This window comes from Aquarana catesbeiana, linkage group LG13 (assembly GCF_042186555.1).
Source record: "Aquarana catesbeiana isolate 2022-GZ linkage group LG13, ASM4218655v1, whole genome shotgun sequence".
Classification (NCBI taxonomy): Eukaryota; Metazoa; Chordata; class Amphibia; order Anura; family Ranidae; genus Aquarana; species Aquarana catesbeiana.
Window position 1 is genome coordinate 228934222 of NC_133336.1, and position 27973 is coordinate 228962194.

Below are 27973 nucleotides of genomic sequence, written 5' to 3' on the forward strand. Positions count from 1 at the left end.
ATGCTGCATACTACCTGTTTATTCTATGTTTTTGTTCAAATAAAAACATTCAAAATTGTGTAATCTACCTGGTGGTCACAGTTTTGCTTTTACCATTAAAGCGGAACTTCCCCCGAATGGGGAAGTCCCGACTTTCCGCCTCCTTTCCCACTTTTGGACATATATTTTTTTTTTTTGGAGGGGGGTTTTGACAGGAACCCAACTCCACCTTTGCCTAGGCAAACCCAGTGGAAGTTGCCCCCCCCCCTTTTGCCTGCAGCCTCCTGGGACACGACACAGGACCCAGAAGGCTGTGGGCCTATTCACAAAGCATGGTGCATGCACAGTTGGAAGCTGGTTGTGAAGCCGCAAGGAGTCACAGCCGGCATCCTCTAGTAAACATGCTGGTGCCGGGGACCCGCAAACAACCCTTGCGGGGGAGGATGGTGCTGGATCCCTGGACAGGTAAGTAATCCTTTTATTAAAAGTCAGCAGCTACAGTATTTATAGCTGCTGACTTTTACTTTTTTGGGGGGCACTGAAGATCCTCTTCTTTTAGTTAAATCAGGGGTCTTTAAAATATGGCTTGCGTGCCAAATATGGCCTGCTAAAAGGTTTTACCTGTCCCTCTGATGGAAGACAGATGTAATGGGGGCTCTGATGGGGATCCTGATATAAGGGGAGGGCTCTGATGGGGATCCTGATATAAGGGGAGGGCTCTGATAGGGACCTGATGTAAGGGGGGCTCTGATGGGGACCCTGATGTAAGGGGGGCTCTGATGGGGACCCTGATGTAAGGGGGGCTCTGATGGGGACCCTGATGTAAGGGGGGCTCTGATGGGAACCCTGATTTAAGGGGAGGGCTCTGATGGGGACCCTGATGTAAGTGGGGCTCTAATGGGGACCCTGATGTAAGGGAGGCCCTGATGGGGACCCTGATGTAAGGGGGAACTCTGATGGGGACCCTGATGTAAGTGGGGCTCTAATGGGGACCCTGATGTAAGGGGGGCTCTGATGGGGACCCTGATGTAAGGGGGGCTCTGATGGAGACCCTGATTTAAGGGGAGGGCTCTGATGGGGACCCTGATGTAAGTAGGGCTCTAATGGGGACCCTGATGTAAGGGAGGCCCTGATGGGGACCCTGATGTAAGGGGGAACTCTGATGGAGACCTAATGTAAGGGTGAACTCTGATGGGGACCCTGATGTAAGTGGGGCTCTAATGGGGACCCTGATGTAAGGGGGGCTCTGATGGGGACCCTGATTTAAGGGGAGGGCTCTGAGGTGGACCCTGATGTAAGTGGGGCTTTAATGGGGACCCTGATGTAAGGGAGGCCCTGATGGGGACCCTGATGTAAGGGGGAACTCTGATGGGGACCTAATGTAAGGGGGAACTCTGATGGGGACCCTGATGTAAGTAGGACTCAGATGTAAGGGGAACTTAGATGGGGACTCTGATGTAAGGAAGGGTTCAAGTTTATTTGGAATTTCTTTGCTTTTGAAGTTGAAGTTTTTTCGTTGCTCTCAATCTTTTCTTATAAAAAAATATAATAATAAAAAAAGACCTCCAGATAACATTTATTAATTAATTTCAGTTTGAGTTTTGCATTTATAAACCTGATTTTGTTCTGGCCTATGACTATTTGTAAGATATGCGGTAAGGCCCTTGTACTGAAAAGTTTGGAAATATCTGAGCTAAAAGAAGATTCTCTCTTCCTGTATTGCCCATCCTCAGTGTACAACGCTCTCCATTTCACTTCCACAACCCAGCTGGGTGCCAGACATGGAGGTCATACAGATTTAGCCACAAGTGATTCTACTCATATCCGAGGAGGAAGGAAACAAACTGTTTTTGATTTGCCAAAATTTTGGAGAACTGGAAGAAAATTGCCGAAATGTTGCCATTTCGGTGAAACCAATGTGGAAAGTGATATTACGGAGGTCTAAAATGCAATTAAACCCACCAATGTGTCTGTTCCCCAAGTAGGCCACATTCAAGTCATGCCTCTGGTGGTAATGGTCACAGTGCTGCCAGTCAGCTTTCCGCTAAACTTTCAATCCCTCGAATGGCTGGTGTCATAGCTGGTCACATGTATTTGGCTGTAAATAAAGGTTAGAAGGGTTTGGTTAAACTTTTTAAAATTGTAATCGAAACTAAATGTAGCGCTCATCCCCGCAAGGGCTGCTGACTTTGTCCCAGGTACTTCTCCCAGATAAGTGCCACAGCAGCCAGGTAAACAGCAACATTCACTCCTCTGGCTTAGTAAACTGTCTAGGGTATATACGCTATATCACCAAAAGTATTGGGACGCCTCCCTTTACACGCACATGAACTTTAATGGCATCCCAGTTTTAGTTCGTAGGTTTCAACATTAATTTGGCTACAACAGCTTCAACTTTTCTGGGAAGGCTGTCCACAAGATTTAGGAGTGTGTCTATGTGAATGTTTGACCATACTTCCAGAAGAGTATTTGTGAGGTCAGGCACTGATGTTGGATGAGAAGGCCTGGCTCGCACTCTCTTCTCTAATTCATCCCAAAGGTGTTGAGGTGTTGAGGACTCTGTGCAGGCCAGTTAAGATCCTCCACCCCAAACTCGCTCATCCATGTCTTTATGAACCTCGCTTTGTGCATTGGTCCAAATCATTTGGTGGAGGGGGGATTATGGGGTGGGGTTATCTTTCAGGGGTCGGGTTTGGCCCCTTAGTTCCAGTGAAGGAAACTCTTAAGGCATCGGCATACCAAGATATTTTGGACATTATCATGCTCCCAACTTTGTGGGAACAGTTTGGGGATGGCCCCTTCCTGTTCCATCATGACTTCGCACCAGTGCACAAAGCAAGGTCTATAAAGACATGGATGAGCGAGTTTGGGGTGGAAGAACTTGACTGGCCTGCACAGAGTCCTGACCTCAAGAACACCTTTGGGTTGAATTAGAGCGGAGACTGTGAACCAGGTCTTCTCGTCCAACATCAGTGCCTGACCTCACAAATTCACTTCTGGAAGAATGGTCAAACATTCCCATAGACACACTCCTAAACCTTGTGGACAGCCTTCCCACAAGAGTTGAAGCTGTTATAGTTGCAAAGGGTGGGCCAACTCAATATTGAACCCTACGGACTAAGACTGGGATGCCATTAAAGTTCATGTGCGTGTAAAGGCAGGTGTCCCAATACTTTTAACAATATAGTGTATGTCAAACTTGGGCCTTGTCATGTGTGTCCAGTTTTACATCCGGGAACATGGCGCAACTCCATTCTGCCCCCTCCAGCTATCACCCTCTGCTCCCCGCTGTTACTTGTAAACACAGAGGCCTTGTTTATTTTCATGTGTTTTATTATTTGATTTTTTAATATAAAAAATAAAATACACACTATAAGAATAATGTAGAAGAGAATGTATTTGTGTTTTTCTTTATTACTTCTGTATTTTATAATTTGATTTCTTTCTATATAACAATACTTTAAAATATACAAACCATTAGGGGAAAAAAAATACATTCTTCATTTTTCTGTAGGGCCTCTTTTTTTTTTTAAATGTTACTGTATTTGCATTTTTTTTTTTATTACTGTGAAACAAACAAAATGAACCAAAATAAAAAGAGAATATCCAGTACAGTGCATGCAGTGACCCAGGCTCTTTGGCCGAAACGCGTCTGCTTTTTTGTTTTCCTACATGTGCCAATAGATTTTTCTTATGGATTGGAGTTTCCGGCTATTTTTCTATTTTGTCTACATATTTGGGTGTTGATTAAAAACTGCCTGTATATCTCTAAATTTTGCCATACATGAAATAGTTAGCTTGGTTAGCTGTACAAAATTCCTCCTTGAGCATGTAAAAGGTAAGTAAGTTTATAATAATATCATCATTATAATCCAGATATTATAATACATAGATGGACAAAAATAGTTCAACTAGCCAATTTAAATCTTACTTTGGCCCATCCTTAGAGTGTCCTGTAGTGCCCAGCCTGGCCTATTAAGTAATACAGTGCAAAGTACAACAACCAATAGAAATAAATACAATTTCTAATGACGTGATAGTCCATTCTGATGGTGTCTCTTGAATACTGTGCTCTTCTTTAATTTTAGCAGTTGTGACATTTCCTACGTATAAAACTCAGGAAATTACAAAAGTCATAACTTCTGCTTTGCAAACAGATGCTCACATCTTGCTGGACGCGGCCACCATGTCTGCTGCCATCAGCATCATATTCCTGTGTAAGTATAAAAACATTTCTTCTATCTCTTATCTGTGTTTCATCTGAGAGCTTTCTGTGTCCGACAAAGAGACACATGAATTATAACACACATAAAACACATAACACACATAAAACACTTAATACACATACATACAATATAAAACATACACAGAATCAACACAAAGTGCAAAACACCCATCATAACACACAGAAAACAGAACATATAACACAGGAAATAACACACAGAACACACCCAACAAACACAAAACTTATAGCAATGCAGAATGTAAAAACATAAATAAATTAAAATAATTTCATTTTATTAGATTGTTGCTTCACCTCACTTTTCTGTTTTCCAACTCTGCTTATTTAAAAAATTGACACTGCTGATATATGACAGAAGGGAGGGGACTGCTGAGATATAGGAGGGGCTCTAGACAGGTAGGAGGGGACTGCTGAGATATAGGAGGGGCTCTAGACAGGTAGGAGGGGACTCCTGAGATATACAGTATCTCACAAAAGTGAGACACTTGTCTACAATGTAAAGTAGTGAGTGTACAGCTTGTATAACAGTGTAAATTTGCTGTCCCCTCAAAATAACTCAATACACAGCCATTAATGTCTAAACCGCTGGCAACAAAAGTGAGTACACCCCTAAGTGAAAATGTCCAAATTGGGCCCAATTAGCCATTTTCATGTGACTCGTTAGTGTTACAAGGTCTCAGGTGTGAATGGGGAGCAGGTGTGTTAAATTTGTTATCACTCTTACTCTCTCAAACTGCTCACTGGAAGTTCAACATGGCACCTCATGGTAAAGAACTCTCTGAGGATCTGAAAAAAAAAGAATTGTTGCTCTACATTAAGATGGCCTAGGCTATAAGAAGATTGCCAAGACCCTGAAACTGAGCAGCAGCACAGTGGCCAAGACCATACAGCAGTTTAACAGGACAGGTTCCACTCAGAACAGGCCTTGCCACGGTCGACCAAAGAAGTTGCGTGCATGTGCTCAGCGTCATATCCAGAGGTTGTCTTTGGGAAATAGACATATGAGTACTACCAGCATTGCTGTAGAGGTTGAAGCCTGTCAGTGCTCAGACCATACATCGCACACTGCATCAAATTGGTTTGCATGGCTGTCGTCCCAGAAGGAAGCCTCTTCTAAAGATGATACACAAGAAAGCTCGCAAACAGTTTGCTGAAGACAAGCAGACTAAGGACATGGATTACTGGAACCATGTCCTGTGGTCTGATGAGACCAAGATAAACTTATTTGGTTCAGATGGTGTCAAGCGTGTGTGATGGCAACCAGGTGAGGAGGACAAAGACAAGTGTGTCTTGCCTACAGTCAAGCATGGTGGTGGGAGTGTCATGGTCTGGGGCTGCATGAGTGCTGCCGGAACTGGGGAGCTACAGTTCATTGAGGGAACCATGAATGCCAACATGTACTGTGACATACTAAAGCAGAGCATGATCCTCTCCCTTCAGAGACTGGGACACAGGGCAGTATTCCAACATGATAACGACCCCAAACACACCTCCAAGATGACCACTGTCTTGCTAAAGAAGCTGAGGGTAAAGGTGAATGGCCAAGCATGTCTCCAGACCTAATCCCTATTGAGCACCTGTGGGGCATCCTCAAACAGAAGAAGGAGGAGCGCAAGGTCTCTAACATCCACCAGCTCCGTAATGTTGTCATGGAGGAGTGGAGGAGGGCTCCAGTGGCAACCTGTGAAGCTCTAGTAAACTCCATGCCCAAGAGGGTTAAGGCAGTGCTGGAAAATAATGATGGCGACACAAAATATTGACACTTGGGGCCCAATTTGGACATTTTCATTTAGGGGTGTACTCACTTTTGTTGCCAGCGGTTTAGACATTAATGGTTGTGTGTTAAGTTATTTTGAGGGGACAGCAAATTTACACTGTTATACAAGCTGTACACTCACTACTTTACATTGTAGACAAGTGTCATTTCTTCAGTGTTGTAAAGATATAATAAAATATTTACAAGAATGTGAGGGGTGTACTCACTTTTGTGAGATACTGTAGTAGGGGCTCTAGACAGGTAGGAGAGGACTGCTGAGATCAAGGAGAGACCCTAGACAAGTAGGAGGGGACTGCTGAGATATAGGAGGGGCTCTAGACAAGTAGGAGACTGCTGAGATATAGGAAGGGCTCTAGACAGGTAGAAGGGGACTTTTGAGATATAGGAGGGGCTCTAGACAGGAAGGAGGAGACTGCTTAGATATAGGAGGGGCTCTAGACAGGCAGGAGGTGACTGATGAGATATAGAAAGGGCTCTATACAGGAAGAAGGAGACTGCTGACATTAAGGAGAGGCTCTAGACAGGCAGGAGGGGACTGTTGAGATATGGGAGGGCTCTAGACAGGTAGGAGGTGAATGTTGAGATATAGAAGGGACTCTAGACAGAAAGGAGGAGACTGCTTAGATATAGGAGGGGCTCTAGACAAGTAGGAGGGGACTGCTGAGATATAAGAGGGGCTCTAGACAGGCAGGAAGGGACTGCTTAGATATAGGAGGGGCTCTAGACAGGTAGGAGGTGACTTCTGAGATATAGGAGGGCTCTAGACAGGTAGGAGGTGACTGATGAGATATAGGAGCGGCTCTAGACAAGTAGGAGGGGACTGCTAAGATATAGGAGGGGCTCTAGACAGAAAGGAGGAGACTGCTTAGATATAGGAGGGGCTCTAGACAGGCAGGAGGGGACTGCTGAGATAAAAGAGAGGCTCTAGATAGGCAGGAGGGGACTGCTCAGATATAGGAGGGGCTCTAGACAGGCAGGAGGTGACTGCTGAGATATAGGAGGGGCTCTATACAGGCAGGAGGTGACTGCTGAGATATAAGAGGGGCTCTATACAGGTAGAAGGGGACTGCTGAGGCCTTAGGAGGGGCTCTAGACAGGTAGGAGGTGACTGATGAGATATAGGAGGGGCTCTAGACAGAAAGGAGGAGACTGCTTAGATATAAGAGGGGCTCTAGACAGGTAGGAGGGAACTGCTGAGATAAAGGAGGGGCTCTAGACAGGTAGGAGGTAACTGCTGAGATATTGGAGGGGCTCTAGACAGGTAGGAGGGGACTGCTGAGATAAAGGAGGGGCTCTAGACAGCCAGGGGGGACTGCTGAGATAAAAGAGGGGCTCCAGACAGGTAGGAGGGGACTGCTGAGATATAGGAGGGGCTCAAGACAGGCAGGAGGTGACCGATGAGATATAGGAGGGGCTCTAGATAGGCAGGAGGTGACTGATGACATATAGGAGGGGCTCTATACAGGTAGGAGGGGACTGTTGAGATGTAGGAGGGGCTCTAGCTCTAGACAGGAAGGAGGGGACTGCTGAGATATAGGAGGGGCTCTAGACAGAAAGGAGGGGGCTTCTGAGATATAGCAGGGGCTCCAGACAGGCAGGAGGTGACTGCCAAGATATAGGAGGGGCTCTAGATAGGCAGGAGGTGACTGATGAGATATAGGAGGGGCTCTATACAGGTAGGAGGGAACTGCTGAGGTCTTAGGAGGGGCTCTAGACAGGTAGGAGGGAACTGCTGAGATATAGGAGGGGCTCAAGACAGGCAGAAGGTGACTGCTGCAATATAGGAGGGGCTCTAGACAGACAGGGGGTGACCGATGAGATATAGGAGGGGCTCTATACAGGAAAGAGGAGACTGCTGAGATAAAGGTGGGGCTCTAGACAGGTAGGAAGGGACTGCGGGGATTAAGGGGTAAAGCATTATCCCCATAGGAGCTGCTGGTAGTTCATTCCTTTCTGTTAGTGTAGCTCTGTTCTCCTCCCCTGCACGAATGACACAGCAGACAGTCCAGAACAGTTAAACATTAAACTTTATTCTTTTCCCTTAATGCATGGCAGAAAAGAATGTGCAATATGTACAGTCTGTATCTTCAGGAAGTATGAGCTGCCTCTAAATCTTTGGTTCCTGTAATGGTAGTTCTATCCTTTTCCCTTAATGAACCGACAGGTGCCTCTCTGAAAAACACCCTGGGATTCAGATCTTAGAAGTGCCAGGTCTCCCCTGCCTATCTTGACTCCTGCAATCAGGGCAACCATCAGAAATTGTGGGGCCCCTTAGACAGCTTTAGGCCTGGGCCCCCCCCAGGCCTGACCGCCAACATTCCCCAGGGCCTGCCCACTGGCCATCCCATCAAGTCCTTCCGTGCACACACCTTTTATTTTAACAGTTACAACATCATATATGAAAATGAACAGTGTATTATAAGTCATCAGTGCTTTCATATTTATATTTTGCCCAAAAGAGACATCCCAAACCAGCAGCTGTACACTCGCAGCCCCCCCTTACACTTGTGAGCTTGAAGCCCCAGTCACACTTGTACGCTCGCAGCCCTTCTTCACATATGTTCTCTCTCAACCCCCACACACTTGTATGTTCTCAGCCCCCCTCTCACCTGCACGCTCTCAGCCCCAACACCTGTATGCTCTCAGCCCCCCTCTCACCTGTACGCTCTCAGCCCCAACACCTGTATGCTCTCAGCCCCCCTCTCACCGGTACGCTCTCAGCCCCAACACCTGTATGCTCTCAGCCCCCCTCTCACCTGCACGCTCTCAGCCCCAACACCTGTATGCTCTCAGCCCCCCTCTCACCTGTACGCTCTCAGCCCCCCTCTCACCTGCACGCTCTCAGCCCCAACACCTGTATGCTCTCAGCCCCCCACACACCTGTATGCTCTCTGCCCCCCTCACACACACACACACATACACAGGCACACACATATGTACACAGACACACACACATGTACACAGGCACACACGCATATGTACACAGACACACAGGCACACAAGGGCGCACACACACACGTACACATGCATTGGCACACACACATATGTACACAGACACACACATGTACACATGCACATAGGCACACACACATATGTACACAGATTCACACATGCACACAGGCACACACATATGTACACAGACACGCACATGTGCACATGCACATAGGCACACACACATATGTACACAGATTCACACAGGCACACACATACACACACATATGTACACAGACACACATGTACACCACCCCACCCCCCCGTTTCTCTTCAGTTGTACATTAGTCCTTACTTGGAAGGTGCTGTTCCTGGTCCCAGCTCTTGTGCAAAACACACGATGAGTGCACATGCTGGAATTTACCAGAGGTGGCAGCAAAGAGCCCAATGTCAGTGACACAGCAGCAGCTGTTGACTCGCACACATTTTGAAAGCCAGCGCAGCCACGGAGCTTTCATGCCCTCCCTGCCTTCTCTCATCCCCGCCAGACAGCCGAGCCCTTCTAGACTCTCGGGCCCCTTACGAGTGTGTGGGCTGTACTCCCCTGATGGCGGCCCTGCCTGCAATCCTCCCTGGTCGGTTCAGGAAAAGTCCGGGCGCACCACAAGCTACTGCATCCTTTTTGCAGTCGCTTCCTGCTCCGAATGTTCAGAACCATCCCAGCTGGTGATGTCTGATCCATTGCTCCTGGAGATTCTTTAAGTGACTTTAATGAATTAACCATCCAGTGCTAAGGTCTCTGAACCCTCAGGCCTTCAGGTTTAAGATCTGGTGCTTTCCAGCGCTGAGAGCATTACACCCCCAGGCCTTCAAGCCTGGACCCCTGAGGGTCACATTCTTGCTGCCTCTCTGGATCAAAATCCCATCTCCAACCAGAGCCATCCTGGAACATGTGACCTTAGCTTTTATAACAGTCCCACCCCTGCCCAAGCAAAACGATTGGTTCAGAGGGGTCTCCAAAAACTACCTGCCACTCTACTCCTTCAGTCCACCCACTTTCCAGAACATTTCAGAGAAAGTGATGGAAATCTTACAGGGCAGAGTGTAGATGGCCACACCCTCCTCTATTCTAACAAACCTCCCAACCACATTAACCAACCAGCTTACACCAGCAGGGTAAAACACTGGCAATTTTACCTGACACTAATCCTAACTGACTAATTTAGCACACACCTAAGTAGGTGGGCGCTACATAGGAGGGGCTCTAGACAGGTAGGATGGGACTTCTGAGATATAGGAGGGGCTTGCAACAGATAGGAGGGGACTGCTGAGATATAGGAGGGAAATCACAACTGTCCCCAGTTTTGGAAAAGGGATCCACAGACCAGGAAACAGTCCTACCTACCTCCTAACATGAGGCATCTCATATTTCCAATATAGAAAGAAAGGGCTGTAGGCATTAAGCCTAGGGACTTTAAAGGTGTTAATATCAGAATTTTTTTTTATAAAAACACTGGTTCAAAACCATGTTTAGGATAAAAGAAAAATTTTTATTATTACAAATAATTTAAAAAAGGCCTATCACTGGGCCAATGCATAGTATAACAATTTCCAGAAAATTCATAAAATGCTACTACAGTTTATGATGCAGATACCAATTTCTTCCCGACATGTTTCGCTCTGTGGAGCTTCCTCAGGGGATTGTGTGGTATCAGTTATAGGACTGAAAATTACATAGAGAAGGAAAAACCATCAATACAAAAATATATTTAAATTTAGACAGATTACATAATAAAGATAATTTAACAAATACCAAAATATCAAATTAGTAATATAGAATGGAGTTAATATACATCATTATTAATTTTAACTCAAATTATTAAACTTGTATTCAATTGAAACAAAAAACAAACAACAAAACACACACACAAAAAAAAGGGGGTATTAATAAATCCTTACCTAGAAACAATATTTGTTAAAATGAGACTGAAGTTTTGCCAGACTTTTGAGAAAAGTTAACTCCTAGGCTAACCTCCCACTCATAGAAATTCCTGGAATACCCCCTTTTTTTTTTTTTTTTTTTTTGTGTGTTTTGTTGTTTGTTTTTTGTTTCAATTGAATACAAGTTTAATAATTTGAGTTAAAATTAATAATGATGTATATTAACTCCATTCTATATTACTAATTTGATATTTTGGTATTTGTTAAATTATCTTTATTATGTAATCTGTCTAAATTTAAATATATTTATGTATTGATGGTTTTTCCGTCTCTATGTAATTTTCAGTCCTATAACTGATACCACACAATCCCCTGAGGAAGCTCCACAGAGCGAAACATGTCGGGAAGAAATTGGTATCTGCATCATAAACTGTAGTAGCATTTTATGAATTTTCTGGAAATTGTTATACTATGCATTGGCCCAGTGATAGGCCTTTTTTAAATTATTTGTAATAATAAAATTTTTTCTTTTATCCTAAACATGGTTTTGAACCAGTGTTTATAAAAAAATTTTCTGATATTAACACCTTTAAAGTCCCTAGGCTTAATGCCTACAGCCCTTTCTTTCTATATTTCTATATATGGGATGTGGTGTTCTATATTTTGGTCTTTCCTGTTTCTATCTTGTACTAACTCATATTTCCCTACTTTGCAGTGATGTGTGTGTAACATTAAATAAATAAACATAAATATTTCACAAAATCACAATTTCAACACTGTACAGTTTCCTAACTATAAGTCCCTATGACTACAGTCAATACAAGAAGAATCAAGACACCACTCCCAAAGGAGAAATGTTTTAATTACTCCAGGTCTTCATCTGTAATATCATCTCAGACAGCCATCTTTCCAGAAGATACCTGCAGAAAAAAAACATAAACATACATCCTATTTTGTATTCTATCTTTAAATCTACAATTCTTGTTGGCATGGGTAACACTACCAGGACTACCATCCCCTCAAAAGGAGTCTGGGGACTCCTGCAGGACAGAGCCTGAGTAGACACGCCAGGTCAGTTACATTCAAGTCCATGAGCCAAATACTTTCTGAGTGACTCCAACTGGAGTTCATAATATTTTGTTCAACAAACTAATAAAGGGATTGACAGGGACAGCAAGGGAATAGTGTCCATACTGGCCAGGTAGTCACTGAAGCTGTTACCCTGTGTAAGAAGTCAATGGGACATCCCACCCTAACCCATCTGCGCACTTGCAGTCCAGGATTAGTCCAGCATACCTGTATAGCGCTCTACAGATAATACCGGTGATCCGGCAGTCTTTTCCGCGTGTCTCCCTCCCCTCTGACCGAGGTCGAATAGCTTTCTGTATGCTGACCAGGGTTCTGCACCAAAAAACGATCTTTGTATATGGCCCGTCCTTGCCACCATTCTCTATAAATGTCCTGAAACCTTATCCACTTCTCATGGTCAGGTGTCCTTTGGGGTTTAGGCACATGCAAGTAGCCTCAAATAAGGTCCCCTTCCCATTGTTCCCAGGAAGCCTCCACAATATCCATTATCTCCTCAGTCACATAAGGGTAGTTTAATCCCCACTCCTGGGCAACCCTCTTCTGGACGTCCCGTTGAAACCACGACAGCCGTGGCAGCTCCTTCGGCCTTCCCCACTCAGGCAGCGCACAAGGGTTTGAGGCTTTAACAGCCCTTTGCTGATACATGGGTGCCTTGTTATGAGGGGCACTGATAATGCATGTAGTAAGGGGTACTGGGGGTGCAGGAAATGTGGTTGTGCTCTCCGGAGCCCCGGTGGAAGCACTTAATGAAGTGGAGCTTTCCACATACCATTCTTCCTCTTCACTAGAAGCACACTCCTCTGGAGAGGACCAAACAAATAAACGGAAAAAAAAAGGGGGGAAAAACTGCGCTATAGGGTATTGGGATATGAAAAATATTTGTGAGTAAAGCAGCAATTCTGACAATAAAACACCAATTGTTAATGCAAATTATAAAGAAAAAAGAATCGCGCTAAATACATGAAGAGTGTTGCATAAATTAAGCAGCGACAAAATTTAAAAACCAATTAATACACAAAGTGAATGTGAAAAATAAATCCTCGTGAAAACTGCTTGTAGTCCAAAAAATAAATCTTAAACTGCAGTGAAAAGATATGGCTCTGAACCACCAATAAAGAGATATATATAAAAAGTCCAAGTGATTAACAACTGTTCATCTGTGAAAAACAGGAAGGAATCCACCACCAGAAATGGAAGGGGTCACTCCTTACCAAATGGCCACGATCCCCCACTAGAGAGGGGCCCTGGAAGACGTGATGATGTCACGAAACGCGTAGGGTGGAGCTAGATGATGCGCTGACGTCATCTCCAATCTGTACTCCATTCCAGCAGGACGGGTTTGTCCGAGTCCATACGGCCAACGGACCGGACTCAAGGCTTTTTATTCTCTGGAATATTGTAAGTGTTCATTTTATGAGTTTCGAATAAAATATCTTTTATGGTTTTACGCTATGTGAGTTCCATTCTCGTTTTATGGTACGTCCCTTCCACGAGCCCACTGCTGATGGTGTGACGACCCCTAGCGGATGCTGATATGGGTTCCTATTGCCAGTGCTAAGGTGTACCTGCGAGCTATGATCCTCTGTAGTGGGGGATCGTGGCCATTTGGTAAGGAGTGACCCCTTCTATTTGTGGTGGTGGATTCCTTCCTGTTTTTCACGGATGAACAGTTGTTAATCACTTGGACTTTTTATATATATCTCTTTATTGGTGGTTCACAAACAAATAAATGTTCCAAAGACCCGTACTTCTCCAGCACTTCTGGGGAACCCCAGTCCACAGCCCGACCCTTGCTTCCCCTGCCCAGCTCACCTGAGGGATCACCCTCTTCTACTAGTGGCTCCTTCTGGACAGATTCAGCGAGGGGCTTACTAGAAGAGGTCGGCGTTTCAGGGAGATTTCCCGGGGTTTGCCCAACAATACTAACTACCCCCGGATCCCCGACCAGATCACAGGCCTTCCCCACAGATCCTACCTGGACCTCCGGCATATCCGATTTTATGGACTCTGGATGGAACTCCTCCGCTGCAGTATTGGTGATGACTTGGCCCTCTCCGGCCCTCCGGAGGTTTGAGGCTTGAGGCATGCAGAGTCCGGTGGTGCTATTCACGTGGTAGTAGCATACCTCCTGCTGTTCAGGTCCCAGCCGCGTAAGCTGCAAGCTGCAGTGGCCACGCCAGGCCCAGGCGGTGACTCCCAAGGTGGGTTTCTGACAGCCGGGACAGATCAGACACAGTCTCTCCACTCCATTAACTACCCCCAACCCTAGCCCACCGGTAACTTCCAGGCGGATGCCGGTGTCTACGAGGATCCGTTCCTGCTGTTCAATAAGTTGCTGCATGGCGTGCGGGCTGGTACAGCTCCGTGCCATCTTCCTCTGCTGAGAGTACAATGTGTGGCACGCTGGTAACCTTTCCTCTGGGGCGTGACTCCACCCCCTTCTCTCGCTGGTCCAGCACGCAAGGAACTGTAGCTCTTCATTTCTATGGTGTACGCCAGCGACCCCTGGCGGCAGGAACAATAGAATTGTAGGTTAAAAAGCAACTACTGTTTCAAAGTGAAAACGTCCCTTGTGATATCCCAACTGTAAGAGACATGTTCCCTGCAGTCTCCGGCCACACCACCCCCTGTGTCCATGTTTCCAAGGGCAACAGCAACATCCACAACTCCATCCACATTTTCAACTGTGTAGCAGGATAGTTTTGGCAAACAGTGGCAGTGCTGGCGCTGTACCCACGCCAGACATCTCTGTATAAATGGAAAGGTGCCGCCTGCGATGGTTCCTTAGGACTATCCGGAATACAGTCACTGATTTGCTGATTCTGTCTCTGAAGTTGCTAGGGGCAACAGACTAACAGAAAGGTGAAAATCTCAGTGGGACCTCCATGTAGCGCACTGAACCCGTAGGAGCTGCTGGTAGTTCATTGCTTTCTGTTAGTGTAGCTCTGTTCTTCTCCCCTGCACGAATGACACAGCAGACAGTCCAGAACAGTTGAACATTAAACTTTATTCTTTTCCATTAATGCATGGCAGAAAAGAATGTGCAATATGTACAGTCTGTATCTTCAGGAAGTATGAGCTGCCTCTAAATCTTTGGTTCCTGTAATGGTAGTTCTTTTCCCTTAATGAACCGACAGGTGCCTATCTGAAAAACACCCTGGGATTCAGATCTTAGAAGTGCCAGGTCTCACCTGCCTATCTTGACTCCTGCAATCCTCCCTGGTCGGTTCAGGAAAAGTCCGGGCCCCCCCGCGATCTACCGCATCCTTTCCTGCTCCGAATGTTCAGAACCATCCCAGCCAGTGATGTCTGATCCATTGCTCCTGGAGATTCTTTAAGTGACTTTAGTGAATGAACCATTAAGCGCTGAGGTCTCTGAACCCTCAGGCCTTCAGGTTCAAGATCTGGTGCTATCCAGCGCTGAGAGCATTACACCCCCAGGCCTTCAATCCTGTACCCCTGAGGGTCACATTTTTGCTGCCTCTCTGGATCAATCAGAGCCCTCCTGGAGTATGTGACCTTAGCTTTTATAACAGTCCCACCCCTGCCCAAGCAAAACAATGATTGGTTCAGAGGGGTCTCCAAAAGCTACCTGCCACTCTACACCTTCAGTCCACCCACTTTCCAGAACATTTCAGAGAAAGTGATGGAAATCTTACAGGGCAGAGTGTAGATGGCTACACCCTCCTCTATTCTAACAAACCTCCCAACCACATTAACCAACCAGCTTACACCAGCAAGGTAAAACACTGGCAATTTTACCTGACACTAATCCTAACTGACTAATTTAGCACACACCTAAGTAGGTGGGCGCTACATAGGAGGGGCTCTAGACAGGTAGGATGGGACTGCTGAGATATAGGAGGGGCTTGCAACAGATAGGAGGGGACTGCTGAGATATAGGAGGGGCTCTAGACAGGTGGGAGGGGACTGCTGAGATATAGGAGGAGCTCTAGACAGGCAGGAGGGGACTGCTGAGATATGGCCTTAGTAGGTAATAAAACTTTGTTACAGGGGACTCAGAAAAACTAAAATTTCTGTGTTAAAGTATAACTAAAACTAAGAGACAAAATATAATATATTGCAGCTTACCAAAAAAATTACAATAAATAAATATATCCCTAGATACAAGCAGCAAGCGAGCATTGTCACCCTCGGACAGGAAGTGTTTTATTTGCAGGACCATCAAAAGAAAGGAACAAAAAAAATTCAAGCTGCGATATTTGACTTTAATGTCAGTGGCAGACCGCATCATATGTCATTTTTTATTTTGACCTTTAACCCCCCTCAATACTGGACAATTTCACCCCCTTTCTGCCCAGGCCATTCTTCAGCTTTCAGTGCTGTCACACTTTGAATGACAATTACTCAGTCAGTAGAACTATGGGCTTTCATTAAAATAATGTGCGCTGCAGAGCTTAATTGTAGGAACTTACAGATTTTTTTTCTTTGTTGCCCTACAAGTCCCATAAACAGCTGTAGATCCTGCCAGTTAAGTCCACGTAATGCAGTTTCCTGTGATGGTGTGGCAACAATGCTGCTTTGCTCCTGAATTTAGAGCAGAGTTGCTACTTTTATTTAGGCTGTGCCTGCTTGCATTACCTGCTTGAAACAAATGTTCTAGGGGTGCGATGCATACTAGCACATTATGCCTTTACCTTGAAGGTTAAAAATAATAACAGACTGAGGTTTACTCCCACCACAAAAGTTGGCTCACAATATCCTGGTTACCTTAGCTGACTTCATACCAAAGGAATGTCATTACAAACTGACCAAGTCCTTAAAAGGTTATGATGCTTGCAGTAGGAGGTTGGCCGTTTCATTGCACACAAGTCCTATATACTACAGCTAGAACTTGGAATATTCAGTCTCGTCTCCAGAGCTGCATCATGCATGTATCTGGTCTGATTATATGTGCCACGCTGTGCAAGTGGACGGGACTCCCTGGCAGAAAAGGCATCTTTTTTTTTAACAAGAAAAGAAAAGGCATCTTTAGTTAAAGCGGAGCGCCGCCGAAAATTTTGTTTTTAAAAGTCAGCAGCTACAAATACTGCAGCTGCTGACTTTTAAAACATGAACACTTTACCTGTCCAGGGCGCCCGCGATGTCGGCACCCGAGGCTGAACCGTCTCTCCGTCCTCGGGTGCTCCATCTTCGGTGAGGGAATCAGGAAGTGAAGCCGTTCGGCTTCACTTCCCAGTTCCCTACTGCGCATGCTTGAGTCGCGCAGCGCAATACGGATGGTCCCTGCTGTCTCTGGGACCCGTGTGTTTCCCAGCAGGCAGCGGGGAGGGAGCAGGAAGTGGCGTAAATAACCGCAGATTCTGCGGCTATCTATGCCAGAAGTGGGTACAGATACCTGTAATATACAGGTATCTGTACCCCCCTCCCCCCTGAAAGGTGCCAACTGTGTCACCGGAGGGGGGAGGAATCTGATGAGTGGAAGTTCCACTTTTGGGTGGAACTCCACTTTAAGTATTCTTGTTATATTTTCTAATATTATTACCTTTGTTATCTGTATCTGTCATTACATTAAAAAATGGTATACTTATAAGTGTGATCTCTCACATCTCGAATACAACCTTAAACACATAAACTATTACATGACCGTGATAAAACACCCTTTTGGGGAGGTTTCTCAGTACAGAAAGAGAGATCAATCTCCCCAAAAAGTTGTTAAGATTTGTATAGATTTTTTTCTCATGTTTTGTGTTTTCTTTTCACAGCGCTGACTATGGGAACATCAGGTAGGTGCAGATCCGGATTGGAAATACACCATTTAAATGAATAGTAAAACTAAAATGGTAATAACAGTATTCAAATGTGAAAATGATACGTATATAAAATAGTTTATGCAATTATTTTTATTGGTTTAATAATAATAAATAATAATAATAATAATAATAATAAAAAAAACCTTTTTAGTATTGTTATTCTTATTATTTATTAAAAAAAAAAATCTGTTCCATTTGTTGTTTGTTTAGATGCGGCATTCGTTATTTCGCATAATTCGTAACTTCGGATAAATTTGTTTTCATTACGTTCACTAACAGCCAAATTTAAAAAGGAAATTCTAATACCTATAATTTAATAGTTATTATTAGTTAGTTATTCTTTAGAATACTCTGATTTTCTTTCTTATTTTTGGATGTTCGAATTTTCGAATTTATGAATTTACGAATTGCAATCATAACTAATGACCCGAAAAAACCCCCCCAAAAAACCGAATGAAACGAAGACGAACACATTTTTCGGCAGTGCACATGTCTAATTAACAATACCCAGTGTAGGAAGAGCGATAATTAAAAAGCACAAACGAGTATTTATTTAAAAATCTTTGGGAAAACTGTAGCTCCTCTTTGAAGTGATTGTAAATGCCTTGTTAAACAACCCATTCAGTTTAACATAGAAATGAAAGGCAAAACATTTTTGTCCAGATGTAAAAAAAAAACATTATAAATACCTTTTTTCCCTTCTTTATAATTGATCATATTCCCTCTGTTCTCAGCTGCATAACAGCTGAGGGAGGAGAAGCAGCAGCACACTGATCTTCCCAATGAATGGCTGTGCAACGCAGGGGCGGATCCAGAGTCTAGTCTAGGGAGGGGCACAGCCAGAAAATACGTTTTTTTGTGGGCAATTTATCGGGGGAAATGGCTGGTGTTGGTGCTTCAATCATCCTGGCACCTTGGTTGATATGGTGTCAGGATGACTGAAGCGCATTATTTCTATTATTACATTGTAATATAAATGAAATGGTTCAACTCACCATAATGCAGAATCAGTGAGAGCTCTGAGTGTGTCACTTGCCACATCGCCTGCCACCAGATGCAGGTTGTCACTTGCCACGTCGCCTGCCACACATTACGGATTGTCACTTGCCATATCACCTGCCACCAGATGCAGATTGTCACTTGCCACGTCGCCTGCCACAAGTTGAGGATTGTCACTTGCCTGCTACAATTGTCCCTTGCTGTGTCACTTTCCTGCTAAGGTGGGGATTGTCTCTTGCTGTGTCCCAGAGTCAGGCAGCAGAGAGATGATGTAATCTCTCTGCTGCCCACGGCTTCCTGCACAGTGAGGGTGAAACTGCAGGGATGCAGGGCAGGCGCTGGGCGGTGAGAGATGATGTCATCTCTCTGCTCCCCCGCCCGCCGCCTCGCTGATTGGCCAGCCGCCCGCTTACCTATCGAGCCGCCCAGCTGCCGACCCGCTCTCTCACCCACCCGTGGAGCCGCCCACTCTTTCACCCCCCCGTGGAGCCGCCCACTCTCTCACCCGCCCGTTCTCCAACCCACCCAGCCGCCCGCCCACTCTCTCACCCGCCCACTCACCCACATCTAATTTCTCGGGGGGGGGCAATTGTCCCCCTGGATCCGCCCCTGGTGCAGCGGGGGGGGCATGTCTGGGCAAGTCAGATCATTGGCGGAGAGCACACTGAGTTTCCAGCATAGCTAGAGAACTGACAGTGTGTTCTCCTGTTTAGTGTAGTCGGTTTCTAATAGGAAAGCAGAGGGACTGGCAGGAACCCCAGGAATTTCACATAAAGGAAACAATACAAAGAGAACATAAGACTTTCTCATACCAGTATATGGTCCAGCAGACACATATCAGGAATATGAAATGTTGGGATAACAAATACTTTAACTTTAGTGTATTTTTTGCTACATTTTTGCGTTTCATAATCCTTTACGGTAACGTCGTGTGACATATAAAATTGGAACTATCACTATTTTATTCTCTTCTTTCAGAAAATATATAATGTTTTTTTTTTTTTTTACGTAATCTTCAGGTCTAAAATGTTTTTTTTAATCCTGTATGCAAAAAACACAAAAACAGCTCTGGCAGTAAAAGATTTAATTGTTGAACATTGTGCTATATATGTGAGGTCTTCTTCTATAGGAGGGGCCATCAAACCTGTGGTGACCTTCACACCCAACTGGGGCAATGTACTACATGGTGATGAAGTGACCCTAAGATGTGATGTGCCGTCTACTGTACCAGAAGAGTCCCGGACCTATCACTGGTACAAAGATAAGAGTCCAATATTCAGAGATCGACATCAACAGACCCTTCGCAGAGCACCTTCAACACTCGAGGACAGTGGACAGTACCAGTGCCGGGTCGGTGCCAGTGATATCAGTGATGCGGTCACTCTAAATGTTACAATCAGTGAGTTATCTCCTCATCTCCATTATTCCATTATATCATGTCTGTAAATATAATATTATTATTTTTTTCTCAGATTATGTCATCTTGCAGAGACCTCCATCTGCCATATATGAAGGAGACCCCCTGACTCTGAGATGTCATCATATAAAAGAGTATTCTGGCGTTCCACCAAGATTCTTTAAGAATAATGAAGAGATAAAATCACAATTCCCGGACTCTGAGTTCCGTATTCAGAAAGTGGATCTAAACACAGCCGGACATTATAAATGTTCTAAACGGATAACATCTTCTGGTAGATCTGATTTGTATGAGTTCTCAGATGAATTCTCGCTCTCTGTGAAAGGTGAGTCCCTAAAACACGGCACATCCTGGAGATGGTACGGGGATCTGAGGATGGAGTTCTGTAGTGGGATAGAGCTCAGTATGGGGATCTGTGTGATTATTGGATGGATGTTTAACCCCTTAACATCTAAGGGTAAAAATTAAATATTAATGCCTAAGCACAATTTTGCAACTTTGACATGTGTTGGTAAAAATGGACATATCATCACAACTACTTTGTGTATCCAGGTGGATTATACAGTGTCAGGACAAATTGGACATTCTTTTGGTGGTTAATAAAATTTGAAAATCAGAAATAATAACTAACTATTAAATTTGGCTGCTAGTGAACGTAACGTTTACGAATTTATCCCAAGTTACGAATTATCAGAAATAATTAAATGCCGTATCTAAACGAATGGAACGTAACGCATTAATAATAATAATAAATAACAATAATAATAATTAAAAACTTTTTATTATTATTATTTATTACTAATTTGTTCTGTTCTATTTGTTTAGATGTGGCATTCGTTATTTCGGGTAATTTGTAACTTTGCATAAATTCGTATTCGTTACGTTCACTAACAGCCAAATTTGAAAGGAAATTCCAATACCTATAATTTAATGGTTAGTTATTATTAGTTAGTTAGTTATTATTTCGAATTTTCAGATTTCGTTCTTTCGAATTTTCAGATTTTGTTTCTTATTTTCTGATTTTTGGATTTTCGAATGTACGAATTTATGAACTTACGAATTTTTGAATTTACGAATTGCGATCATAACAAATGACCCAAAAATATAGGGTTTCGGTCTTTCGAATTTTCGGATTTTCTTTCTTATTTTCAGATTTTCCAGTTTATGAATTTACCAATTTTCAAATTTACGAAATTATGAATTTACGAATTTATGAATTGTGATCATAACGAATGACCCGAAAAACGAACCCCCCCCCAAACAAATGAAATGAAAATGATGTGCACATGTCTAGATGTGAATGAATGGTAATGACCCAAAAATATAGGATTTCTTTCTTTTGAATTTTCTGATTTTCTTTCTTATTTTCGGATTTTCAAATTTACAATTTTACTAATTTACGAATTTTCTAATTTTTTTTAAATTGACAAATTTTAGAATTAACGAATTGCGATCATAACCGATGACCCGAAAAACGAACCCCCCCCCCCCCCAAAATGAATGAAACGAAAACGAACCACATTTTTCGGCGGTGCACATGCCTAGATGTGAATGAATGGCAATGACCCAAAAATATAGGATTTCTTTCGTTTGAATTTTCGGATTTTCTTTCTTATTTTTGGATTTTCAAATTTCTGAATTTACGAAATTATGAATTTTCCAATTTTTACGAATTTTACAAATTTTCGAATTTACAAATTGCGATCATAACGAATCACCCGAAAAACGAAAAAATTTTTTTCGGCAGTGCACATGTCTAGATTTGAATGAATGGCAATGCAAGTGTGATGTACATTTTCAGCTCAATAACCGCGCAATTGTCAGTTAAAGTAGCGCAGTGTAGAATAAGAAGAAATGGCGTGGTCAGGAAAAGGGCAAAACCTCCCGGAGGGCAAGTGGTTTAAGATCAATCTACCTGAAAGTGATAACATGGAACATGGTGTGGTGAGTCAACTCTTGGTATCTTTGATACTCCAATATAAGATCTCCCAGTCTGGGTCTTTTATATCTACCCGGAGTTCACCATTACAGCAAGTAAATCAAACATCTGATAGGAAGTAAATCCAAAAATGTATAAAAACTTGAGATCTCAGCAAGATGAAATCTATCATATTATCATTGTCATCCTTTCCTCTTCCAGAGCTCTTCTCTCCTCCGGAAATAAAAGTGACCCCGTCCAGGGTAATACAAGGAGATGAGATGACGATGAGATGTGAAACCAGACTGGATCCGCTCAGAGGCGGCACAGAGCTGTACTTTGCCTTCTACAGAGATGGACGGACTGTGCGGGGATACAATGTATCTGATACATACAGAGTGCGGTCATCTCAGCTGGAGGATTCTGGGAAATATACCTGTGAAGTGAGGACAGCGTCTGAGACTGTGAAGAAGATGAGTGACGGGTTCCATAACTGGATGTATGGTAAGCACATAACATTGGACAATCACACATGACCTCTATACAGTCATATACACTATATTACCAAAAGTATTGGGACACCTGCCTTTACACACACATGAACTTTAATGACATCCCAGTCTTAGTCCGTAGGGTTCAATATTGAGTTGGCCCACCCTTTGCAGCTATAACAGCTTAAACTCTTTTGGGAAGGCTGTCCTCAAGGTTTAGGAGTGTGTCTATGGGAATGTTTGACCATTCTTCCAGAAGCGCATTCCTGAGGTCAGGCACTGATGTTGGACGAGAAGACCTGACTCGCAGTCTCCACTCTAATTCATCCCAAAGGTGTTCTATCAGGTTGAGGTCAGGCCTATGCAGGCCAGTCAAGTTCCTCCACCCCAAACTCACTCATCCATGTCTTTATGGACATTGCTTTGTGCAACGGTGTGCAGTCATGTTGGAACAGGAAGGGGCCATCCCCAAACTGTTCCCACAAAGTTGGGAGGATGAAATGGTCCAAAATGTCTTGGCATGCTGATGCTTTAAGGCTCCATGCACACTGGCTTAAAAAATGCTGCTTCTACAGGAGTTTTGTTTTCTGCCTGTAGAAGCTACTCCATGTTCTCCTATGTGTCCATACACATTGGGACGATTACAGACATATTTTGAGCTCAACATAAGAGGCAGGAAAAAACCCTTCTGGTTCGCGTTTCTGATTGGAGCCTACTTGCAGAAAAAAAGTAAAATTCTCCTACACTCGCATTGTTTATTCCCACTGACACGGGCGAACTCTTCTGCTACCAATGGCCACAGTCCAGCCCCCCTTAAGCATGAAGGATAGTAAACTGGCCCTTTGTTTAGAAAATTAGGAGACCCTTACTAATGTAATGTTTCCAGCTCCTAGCGGGACATTTTTTTTTGCAACAAGAACAGGCCCAGGATAGTTTATAGGAGCCATGTCACCAAAAACTGGATAAAAAAAAAATCTTCTATTGTCTTCCCTATAGAGGAGAAAGGTCTATCTTTGGGTGTCCATGTCACTGACTGGGTGATATAGACACTTCCTTTTGGGTTCTCTCAGGAACCCAAAAACTTCAGTGGTGGGATGATGGGGTGACCATTCAGGGTGGGCTCAGACTGCAGCTCTGGATCCACTGATTGTCACTCCAGGAATTAGCGTTGGTGAAGACCATGTGATTTACAGAGTTGGTAAGCATGAAAAACTTTCATAAGGCATTATTTATTTATTTTTAAACAAGAGCTAAATGGTTGATAATGGGTAGAAGAAGAGGATGGCCGATGAGGGATGTCTTTCTTGAAGATGGTAGGTAAGCACACCTTAGCTAATCTAAGTGAATATTACTTTTCAAAGTGAGGATTGACTCTACAAGGTCATCAGCCTCTACTCCATTAGTAAATCAACATCACAAAATGAAGATCAATTCTATACAGGGTTCATGTTTTATTTTGACTATGTGTCATCTAATTATCTCTTCAGATTACACAGTGCAGAATATAATACGACTGGTGATCTCAGGATTTGTATTAGCTGCCACTCTATGCTTCATCTACTTCCACAACAAGTGGTAGAGAAGAGGAAGAACTTCCAAGAAGCTGCTGAGATCGGTTAAATTAAATATGAAGATGAAAAAATTGTCTTGGTTGAATGAAAGAACTATTTTTATATTTTCTGTTTTTTTTAAAATATGCTATAGATATTCTATCACAATATAATACGGTAAAAAGACAGAGAGATCTCTATGGGGCTCACACAGCTCAACATTTTCTGAGTTCTGGGGAATACCTAAGTGGTCACTCCGATCTCCCACCATCAGGAGAGTTTATGAAGAAGGAAATATAGAGATGTTCGGATGTAGAAATGAAGATGGCATCACACAGATATTTTCAGGCTTTGCCACTTATGACCTTGTATTAGAGACTTTGCATGTTTTTAAAAAATATCTATACTGTTAATATCCTCATTGTATGTATGGACAGTAAAATATAATGGGGTTATGCAGCTACATATAAGTCTGTTCTTAGTTAGATTGCCAATGGATAATAAAGAGGTTGGGGCTGGGTTCTTTTTTTTTTCCTCAGCAGGTTCTCCATGGTCAATGTTCATGTAACCATCTGTATGGATCAGTCATTGGGCTCTTATATGAAAACAAGACCAATGCTATTTATACAGTAGAGCATGATGGGAAAGGGATTACCTGTTGTGGGCTGACAGCACAGTGCATTTTTATGACCAGGAAATGGTGTCAACCCTGCCTAGTTTTCTTTTTCTTGACTACAGAACACCTCCCTCTTTCTTCATGTCCAGAACATAGGGCAGAATTGGTGTAAAGTACATGATAAAAATCGACAAGACTTCTTGAATGCAAGCAGGACAACGTAAGGCTCTAACAGGATCAACGGGTATTTTTTGACCTGATCCAACAGATATAACACATCAGTTTCAATGATATATTAAACAGTTGGGGAGGGTGGGGATGTGGGGATATTTGCCAAGGCTACCCCATACACATAGACACCCAAAGAAATTGAATGGACTTTCTCGGTACTGATATAAAAACAAGATTAATTTGATAAAATACACATGCATGACCATACATGAAAGGGTTAGCTTGGTCGGTTAAAAATTCTTAATTGAGTGGGTAATTAGTGGGTGAGTCTATAATATATATTTATTATACTGTACATAGTTACATAGTTACTCGGGTTGAAAAAAGACAAAAGTCCTTCCAGTTCAACAGGAAAAAAAGAAAACCAACACCATCAAATAGAAAACCTTCATATACACTATCCAATACCCACAGTTGATCCAGAGGATTATAATCCAGTTATCATAATACATAGTGATAGGTAAAATTATTTCAACTGGCCAATTAAATAATTAATTAAATTAATTAAAATGGCTCAGTTATTACCAAATGATTGGTATAATTATTTTAAGTTTTAAGTCAATTAAAATGTTACTTTGCCCAATCCTTAGAGAGTTCTGTGTGGTCCAGTGTGGCCTATTGAGTTATATAGTGCAAAGTACAGCAACCAATAGAAACAAATATCATTTCTAATAATATAACTATAGTTATTTCTGACTATTTGAATTTTCTGACTTTGCAAATATGGTCCTCTGTCTTGGGTTTACCAGTTATGACTTTTCCTTTATATAATATTAGGGAAGTTAGAAGAGTCATAGCTTCTGTTTTACTGACTGAAGCCCACATCTTGCTGGGTACAAGTACCATGTCTGCCTTCATCATCATATTCCTATGTAAATACAAAGGCATTTCTTCTATATTTTGTCTGTTTTTCAGCTGTTTGTGCCTAAAACAAAAATTCAACCACCCCCAGAGGCAAAATAATTAATATAAAAAGCATACACGAAAAAAATTCATCCAATGAAAAGTTCATGATGAAATCTGTGAAATAACTGCAAACTGAAGAACACTAAATCTCCAAAGTGTTTGTGAAAAAAATTCCAACCACCACCAGAGGTACAAGTATGGGTTCTAACCTTTTAAAAAAGACCTTTAAATTATAAAAGGTGTGAGGAATCTAGTAATGGCGTGTGTTTCAACCTGAGCATGTAGTAGGAGATCCTGGTCTCTCGCCCTGCCCTATGAACAAGTAATGATCCCCCGATCCACCTGACTGGCTTCCTGCTATACACCATCCCCTCCAGCTGTGTCAGATCCCTCTCGCTTTGGCTACGCCATGTTCCAGGGTTGGAGCTTACCCACTTGAGCAGGTGAGCGGCAGAGCTGTGGGGTCCTTTCCCCAGCAGCGACAGAGAACATCAGACCGGACCGGCCCACGAGCGGACCCCAGAGGATTCCCCTCTCCCGCATCATACCAACATACCAACTTCACGGTGGTCTGCCCCTCTGCATGGGGACATAGGTGCGGAGAGAACGTGGGGGATAACAGATGGTGAATATATCGAGGGAGGTGGATCTCCCACATCCTCCATACAATATCCCGCTGCGCAGCTAAGCAGAGACAGAGCGACGGCTGCGGAGGAGACAGCTTCAGAGGTAAGCCCTGAAGATACGTGGCTCCCCGGGGATGGACAGAAGGAGCCTTGAGCCCGGGAGGAGAGCTAATTGAATCGGACTGGAGAGGAGACAGGAGAAAGGGGACCACCAAGCTGGCTATTCGGGGGTCACCGAGAAGCAGAGGAGCCTTACTGCTTGTGAGGAGGAAGGAGGGAAGGAAGGGGAGCTCGGAAGCAGTCACCCCCTCCCCCCACCCCCCCTGTGCCTGATTCTCTTTTTATCTACCGCTCCTTATTTTTCCCTCTCCCCCCTGTTCTGGGCCTCAGAAAACAGCGACTTTTTGATTCAGGAAAAACAACTATCCAGATAAAGGAAAGGGGAAGGGGAGAGAAAAGGGGAAGAAAAATGAAAGAAAAAACAGTGCAACTCCCAGCCATAAGGAGTCAAAGTGGCTGAATGGACATTTGAACTGATCCTACAATGCATGCGGGTGCGGGTGCAGTATGGTGAGTACCACAAAAAACACTGTATTGCAAAATACAATGTGCTGTGTGCAGGGACACTTTTTTCATTACTTCTGTACCTCAGATGGACCGAACTACATTTGAACAGAGATAATTTAATCAAATACGAATAGACATTGTGGATAATTTCTGTCATAAATAGATTGATGGATAGAAATCCAGACACCACGAGAAGTAAATGAAGTAAAACTATAATGAATATCTGAGTACAGTGGTGAAGTAAAGTTTTGAAAAAGTTTTGAAAAGACTATTGAGAGAGCAGGACAAGACCGTAAGGATCCCTGTATGTCTAACTTAAGCACGCACACACATACAAGTAAATAAAGCAGAGGAGTAAGAAAGGAAAGTGTGAAGGAGGGACGAGGAGTGGAGGAGAAGGGGAAAAAGAAAGAAAAGAAAAAACTCACCATCCCACCGACGCATATCTTACAGAGGATATATACCACTGGGGTCCAATGGGCAAGTAAGGGAGGTTAATATTTGAAGGAGTGTGAGAAGTTAGGAAATAACTGAGAGAAACATGAGGGGCAAGGCGGCAAGAGGAGGAGCGATCCCCAAATAACCCCGTTTAAGCCTGACCACTAGCCTGGATCAGATGAATAAATATATTACCCAGGTAGGATCTGTTGAGAAACAAGCACCTGAATAACATCAAACTACTAAAAACAATCAGATGGAGAGTAAGGAAAAGAAGAAAGAAAAGAAAAATGCCCAAAATAAAAAAATAATTTTGAAATTCATATGGCAAAATAAAAAAGCTAGGGTAAATAACTTGCTCCTAACTAGGGAAAAAGAAAAAGGAGGGATGGCACTTCTGGATGTTAAAAGATACTATAAAGCGACTATACTGGCAAGACTAGTAGAATGGGCAAACACAAACACTAAAAAGAGATGGGT

The 27973-nt window shown here is 43.4% G+C and overlaps 2 protein-coding genes across 2 annotated transcripts in view; both read left to right on the forward strand.

Annotated features, from left to right (window-relative positions):
• The first annotated feature begins 311 nt into the window (after positions 1–311).
• The window catches only part of LOC141116684 (uncharacterized), a 218410-nt gene continuing 190748 nt past the window's right edge, over positions 312–27973 (forward strand). Inside the window, exons 1-5 of the mRNA XM_073609075.1 lie at positions 312–444; positions 4068–4196; positions 17687–17707; positions 19863–20132; positions 20206–20475. Coding sequence (XP_073465176.1) covers positions 312–444; positions 4068–4196; positions 17687–17707; positions 19863–20132; positions 20206–20475 — 823 coding nt within the window. The remainder of the gene's footprint in view (positions 445–4067; positions 4197–17686; positions 17708–19862; positions 20133–20205; positions 20476–27973) is intronic.
• LOC141116907 (high affinity immunoglobulin gamma Fc receptor I-like) lies at positions 22288–25016 on the forward strand. The gene is made up of 2 exons (XM_073609403.1): positions 22288–22572; positions 24047–25016. The coding sequence occupies exons 1-2, from the start codon at positions 22350–22352 to the stop codon at positions 24136–24138; spliced, it is 315 nt and encodes a 104-aa protein (XP_073465504.1). The 5' UTR covers positions 22288–22349; the 3' UTR covers positions 24139–25016.

Bases quoted from the DNA above. Each gene is read 5' to 3' on its own strand.
- LOC141116907 (XM_073609403.1), top strand. From the start codon at position 22,350: ATGACGATGAGATGTGAAACCAGACTGGATCCGCTCAGAGGCGGCACA. The intron at 22,573-24,046 runs GTAAGCACATAA...TTATCTCTTCAG, and splicing joins GTTCCATAACTGGATGTATG to ATTACACAGTGCAGAATATA.